We start from the raw sequence: 6869 nt of genomic DNA, 5'->3' as shown, positions 1-6869 counted from the left end.
ATCTCTTTTTAAAATCTCATTTAATTGTTTTATCATTTCATTTTTGAGGCTTACCTTAATGAATTCATGAGCTTAATAAGTTGTTCCCTAGTATGAAGCGCTTGAGGGAAATTTGTTCTTTAGGATATAGTTTCTTCTAGGTTGGATTTTTTTTTTTTTCCTGTAGTATGACCCCATAGTTACCATGCCACTTTTTAAATTTTATCTTGCTCATTCTTGGACAGCTCTGATGAGATCCTCTATATCCTGTGATAAAGTGTAAATTACTTCTCATTCATCCAACAAGACTTTATTGAACACTTCTATGTGCCAGGCATGTATCAATGAATAAAACAGAAAAAAAAATTCCCATTTATATTCTGGTGAATGGGAGAAGGGGTCGTTGGCTAAGAAGAGAATGATAATAAACATAGCAAATATATTACATGTTAAGGTGATAAGTACTATGGAGAAAAAAAAATAGAACAAAGTAAGGAGAATTGAGAGTACCAAGGTGGAGACAGGTACAAATTGCAACTTTAAATAGGCAGTCAGTGTAGGTGTTCTGGTTGTCTATCATTGTGTAACAAACTACCCCAAAACTTTAGTGGTTTCAAGTAACAACCATTTTATATTACATGATTTTGTGGGTCAGGAATTTGGGCAGGGCTTCTGTTCTACCTGATGTCAACTGAAGTTACTCAGTGGTTTTCAACTGGTGGCAAGTTTGGGCTGGAGGATCCACTATGACTTCACTGGTCCAAGAGGGTTCAAGATGTCTTCACACACATGCCTGGACTTGGCAGGGATGCTGGAAGCCTAGTTTCAGCTGGGCTTCAGTTTCTCTCACTCCCCATGTAGTCTCAGGATGTCTCCAGGTGGTTTCCACAGAAGGGTAGTCAGACTTCTTACAAGAAAACTCAGGATTCTAAGAGTCCAAGGTGGAAGTTGTTAGTCCCAAAGATAAGCCTGCCATACTCTACTGGTCTAAGCCATCACAAACCATTCTTATTAATTCAAGAGGATGGGAAATAAACTCTCCCCTCAACAGGAGTGTCAAAAAATTTGCAGCCATCCCTTATTCTTCTGGTAGGTTTCACTGGGAATTGACATTTAACCAAAGATTTGAAGGAGATGAAAAAGTTGGCCAGGGAAATATTTAAGAGAAGATTTGCAGAGAAAGGAAACAACAGTGCAAAATCTTCTAGTTGGGAGTTGGTCAGGCATGCCAGTGTGGTGGAAAAAGAGTGAGCAAGGCAAGAGTATTAAATAAAATTAGAGAAATAATGCTAGCAGATCCTGTAAGGTCTTGTAGCCACTTAAAGACTTTGGCTTTTACTATGAGTGAATGGTGTGTCACTGAGTGATGAGCAGAGACATGACATGGTATGACTCATCTTTTGAAAAGGATCAGTCTAGCTGCTATGTTAAGGATAGACCGTGGCTGGATGCTGCTGGCAACAGGGTCACCATTTAGGAGTCTGTTGCATTAATTCAAACAAGAGGTAATGATGGTCTAGACAAGTGTAGTAGAAGTAGGGAGGAGTGGTTGGATTCTGGATTTAATTTAAAGGTTGATTCAATAGTATTTTTAATGGCTTAGATGTGTCATGTGTATGAACAAGAGGAAAGTAAAGAACGATGCCAAAGATTTTAGCCTGAGCAGCTAGAAGGATAGATTTGTCATCATCTAAGTAAAGAAAATTCTAAATAGAGTAGGTTTAAGAAAAAAAATCAAGAATTCTGTTTTGGGAATGTTAAGTTTGGGATGAATACTAGATATCCTAGTAGAGATAACAAGCAGAAACAAGTAGTAGAGGAGACTGGAATTTAGCAGACATCTTGATTGATGATATAAATTGGGGACACGGTCCATGTTTGTAAAGGCATCGAATGTATGAGATTGCTGAGAGGCTCTGATACACTCTACATTAAGAGAGTGGGAAGAAAACGGAGTGCCAGACAGAAACCTGAAAGAAGTATTGAGTGAGGAAAGAGGAAGACAAAGAGTACAATGAAATGGAGGCCAGGTGAAGATGTTTCAATGAAGAGAGTGCTTCTTCAAATTCTGTCACACGCTACTAATAGGGCAAATAAGATGAGGATTAGCAATTGGAGATTGGAATTAACAACACACAAGTTGGGAATTCCCCGGCAGTTCAGTGGTTAGGACTTGGCGCTTTCACTGCTGAGGCCCCGGGTTCCATCCCTGGTTGGGGAACGAAGATCCCGCAAGCCATGCAGCGAGCGAGCAAGACAGAGAGAGAGAGAGGGAGAGAGGGAGAGAGGGAGAGAGAGAGGGGGAGAGAGACAGAGAGAGAGAGGAAGGAAGGGAGGGAGGGAGGGAGGGAGGGAGGGAGGGAGGGAGGAAGGAAGGAAGGAAGACAACACAAGTCACTGTGATTCAATGTTTTTATAGAACCCTGAAACTAATACAATATCATAAATCAACTATAATTTTTAAAAAAAGAACACACAAGTCATTGGTGATCTTGACAAGAGAAGAACTGGAGACAGAATACAGACAACCCTTTCAAGGAGTTTTCCTGGGAATGACCTAGTAGAGTGGAAAAAATTATAAGGTAAAGAGAAAGCGGGAAGAATTGATGGAACATTGTTCTTGAGTTACACAAGAGAGGACAGAATCTGTTACCGAATGCAAGTGTGTGTGCCCGACACACAGTGAGGCGAAACAATACCAAAATGCCAGAGTTTAGAGCAGAGAAAGGTCTATTGCAGGGCCATGCAAGAACGGGTGGCTCATGCCTTAGCCCCCTTACCCCCGTACCTCCCCCCACTCCCCAAAAGCTTTCAACAAAGTCCTTTTATAGGAAAGGTGAGGGAGGGGCGTGGTTAGTTGTTGCAAACTACTTGGTGTCACATCCTTTGTTCTTGAGGTCAGGTCACGGTCAGGTCACGATGTTCCTGTAAACCTCCACCAAAACAAATGTTATTCTCTGTTCTGACAAGAAAGGGCAAGGTCCCAAGGCTTAACTTTAGCCCTCCGAGGTCCAGGCCCTGGCTAAGAGGAGGGGGATCCCTGCGCAGGCCGGTCACCCTGCCTGAGAGCATTCGTCCCGCACCCAGTCTGGGTCTTCCTGCCAGCGCCCAGGCCCAGCTAAGCAGGCAGATCTCAGCTGGAGGTGCCCTCAGGGCCAGGTCCCCAGACCATGCCCAGCCATCATCACTGAGGGAGCCAGGTGCCCAGGAGCCAGCCGGCCCTCAGGCTCCTCAGGCCACCCAAACAGGGGCCGGGTCCCGAGGTCTGCGACCCATGGAGACAGCCGCCGGCATCAGGCCGCAGAGGTGGGAATGGGGGAGAGGTTCACTGCTGCTTTAAGGCCTAAGCCCAGCCAGTGGGCGGCCGTGGCGAGGGCTCTGGAGCTCTGCAGGACACACCCCCAGCCTGTCCCTGGGGCTCCCAGCTCAGCCACCGGCCCGAGGCCGCAGGGCCTGGGGAGCCCCGGAGAGAAGGCCACGATCCGCCTCTCACTGCACTCTCTGTTGCGAGGACCACTGCGAGTAACCACCGCGTGCGCTAACAGCTAACAGCTAACCTGCCCCGCCCGTCACAAATCTAGTGCAAAATGAAGGGACTGGCTTTAGACGGGAGGTGTAGCAACGTGGGGAAGCCAGAGTCTATGGGAGCAGACTCAGGTTTATTACAGATTTGAGATCAATGTTTGTGCATGAGTAATCAATGATCCAAAAAGTGGGCTCTGAGGGTATGTGAATCATATGACTCCACTATCATCTGAAGTTGTGTAGTAGCTTCACCATAACCTTGCTAGCGTGGAGCTTCCTCTCATTCTCTCTCTCTCTCACACACACACACACACACACACACACTCACACACTTTCATTAAAGGATTTTCACCTCTTCTGGTTTAATTTCCTTCACAATCAACGAGGGTATACATTTTTTGGGAACAGAATTTTACTTTATGTCTTTATAAATAAAATGGCCAGAGTTCAAACTCTTTTCCAAATTTACAAAAACCAAAAAACTTCCACAGTTTTATAAAACATCCCTCAATTAAAATTCACTGAGCAAATCTGTGTGTCTACCATGTACAGTCACAGTGACAGATACCACTGAAAAAACAGAAATGATTTTTGCCTCCAGAGTTTATACTCTGTAGAGCTGTGCTGTCCAAGATGTTAACCATGAGCCACAAGTGGCCACTTGAAATGTAGCAAATTTGAATTGAGATGTGCTGCATGTGAAAAATATAGGCTTAGTACACTATGGAAAAAATATGATCTCGCTAACATTTTTATATTCACTACATGCCCACAGGATAATATTTGGGATACATTGAATTAAGTAAAATGTATTATTAAAATTAATTGCAAGTGCTTCTTACTGCTTTTAATGTGGCTACTAGAAAATTTAAAATTAAAGTGTTTGCATTATATTACTGTCAGATAGCACTGTTCTAATAGACTAAAAACCTCTTTTAACCAGTTAAATGGCCCACTTAAAATATTTTAAATGCTAAAGAGCAGTAGGTAAAGCACAGGTAAAATTGAGGGTCAAATTCTGTTAATTTCTACAAGTAAATTTTTTAGAGCTATTCAAATGTATTTTAATACTATTCAAAATGTATTTTTAAAAAAGAATGGAAAGGTAAAAGAACCCTGAGGTAACAATATTCAGACATGCTAGTCTCACAGAAATGTAACTATTGTTATTTTATTATTATGTATTTATTACATTACATATTATTTATATTATTACTTACAAAAACTTCCCATTTAATTTTTAAAAATTTTAATAATCTGACATTTACTTTGATTTTTAAGGTACACTACAGTTTATTCATGATTTAATGCACCTTAAATTACAACTAGAAAAATGGTAAAAGTAGTTAACGACTATTTCCCCTAACAAGCTAAAACTCATTACTTATGCTTTCATACTTCAGAAGTCCATACGCTAATCTCTACTTAAGTACACTACTATGACATAATATGCAGCTAAAGAATGAGGTAGATCTAATGTATCGACAAGGAAAGATATCATAACATACTGTGTGAAATAAGGCAAGTTGTAGAAGCCATTGTGGAACCAAGCCCATATGTGGGTACACTGTGTACATGTGCATAGCAAGACAGGGAGGATACACACCAAATGCTCTTAGGGGTGGATTGTTAGGAGTCTTTTACTTTTTACTTCATATACTTTTAATTCTTCAGTATTGTTTGAATGTTTTTCAATGAGGGCATTTTGTAACTTATAAATGATTAAAAATATGATAAAGCTTGCTAATAACTATTAATACATTTCTCAACATAAATTTAGAAGAACTTTTAAACTCTCTTGGAAGTAGTCATCACCTCAATAATCTTTTAAAACCCTTCATGCTATCACTGTAACCAGAAAACCATTGTATAAATAATAAAATATGTAAAACTGAGAACTGTTGGATCATAACATTACAGAGACCCGTTAAAGCACAATTACACCCTGGCACAGAAAAGGTACTCTTCTCTAGATCTGAAATTTGATCCTCTGGGTAGTTTTAAGAAATACTTGGGGACTTCTCTGGTGGCGCAGTGGTTAAGAATCCGCCTGCCAATGCAGGGGACACGGGTTCGATCCCTGGTTCGGGAAGATCCCACATGCTGCGGAGCAACTAAGCCCGTGTGCCACAACTACTGAGCCTGTGCTCTAGAGCCTGCGAGCCGCAACTACTGGGCCTGCACACCACGACTACTGAAGCCCGCGCGCCCTAGAGCCCGTGCTCCACAACAAGAGAAGCCACTGCAATGAGAGGCCTGCACACCGCAACGAAGAGTAGCCCCCGCTCGCCACAACTAGAGAAAGCCTGCGTGCAGCAATGAAGACCTAGCGCAGCCAAAAATAATAATAATAATAATGAAAAGAAATACTTGGGCCAGTAAAATCATCTAGGTCTGTTGCCTACCCGATAGCTATCTTCTAAGCCCCTACCCTTCTACCCCACAGACTTCTAGCAGAACCCTGATGTTATTTCCTTTCCTGTGAGTAGCCATTCTTCAAGGGAGGCTATATTTAAGTTTGGTGCAAATCATGGTCTGAGCCAACCATTGAAGTTTTATTCTCTTTGCAAAGTAATTGTTTTGGACACAGATATTGCTATGGCTATGAGAGCATGTGGATGGAGACAGGTGGCACCTTCCTCTTATAAAAAGATATATTTTTGCCTCCGGTTGTCATTTGAGATGCAGAATGCTGGCTGTCACTTGGGGGCCGTGGGGGGAGACACAGCTCACATGGTGAGAACGGTACTGTAAAGACAAAAGGTACCTAGGTTTCTGATGACATTGTCCAGTTGCCGAATTAGTCAGTCCAGGAACTGCCCTGACTTTTAGTTATCAAGCTTCCCAAACCTAAAGATTCCAAAATTGCTTCTGACTGCTAGAATAATTCAGACACATCACTTGAAGAGATTAGATATTTACTGAGTAGATGTTTATTTAGTAAGAACAACACAAAGTTTCTCAAGAAAAAGATGATTTGAATCCCCCCAAAACAGAATAGAGCAACTTTCCATTATTCTCAGGTTACATCCCAATCTATAATCTTATACTCACCCTCCCTTTAATAAATGTCAAGATACACAAAATACTTGGAGGAAGATATCCAAATTATCCTAAAACCGTCATATTTTCAGGTAAAAATCAATTTAATAGTACTCTGTGTAACACAGTACACCAAAATGCCTTCCTGCAGCTTTAGAATCATTACTACTCAAAATATTAACATATTTATGCAAAATGCTTGTGATAAATGGAAACACCTTCCAGTTTCTGACTTCAGGAGCAAGTACAAACCACCATCTCCTTCATAAATCTTCTGTTACAACATACATCAAAAGCCACTGGCCCAGCTCTCAGATACTGAC

General features: G+C 41.5%; 1 protein-coding gene across 1 annotated transcript in view; it reads right to left on the bottom strand.

Moving 5' to 3' along the window:
• Positions 1 to 635: 635 nt before the first annotated feature.
• The window catches only part of GXYLT1 (glucoside xylosyltransferase 1), a 55364-nt gene continuing 49130 nt past the window's right edge, over positions 636 to 6869 (bottom strand). The window contains exon 8 of the mRNA XM_061205272.1: positions 636 to 907. Coding sequence (XP_061061255.1) covers positions 761 to 907 — 147 coding nt within the window. The 3' untranslated portion in view covers positions 636 to 760. The remainder of the gene's footprint in view (positions 908 to 6869) is intronic.

The sequence above is a fragment of the Eubalaena glacialis genome, chromosome 11 (assembly GCF_028564815.1).
Source record: "Eubalaena glacialis isolate mEubGla1 chromosome 11, mEubGla1.1.hap2.+ XY, whole genome shotgun sequence".
Lineage (NCBI taxonomy): Eukaryota > Metazoa > Chordata > Mammalia > Artiodactyla > Balaenidae > Eubalaena > Eubalaena glacialis.
This window is presented reverse-complemented; position numbering and strand designations above follow the sequence as displayed.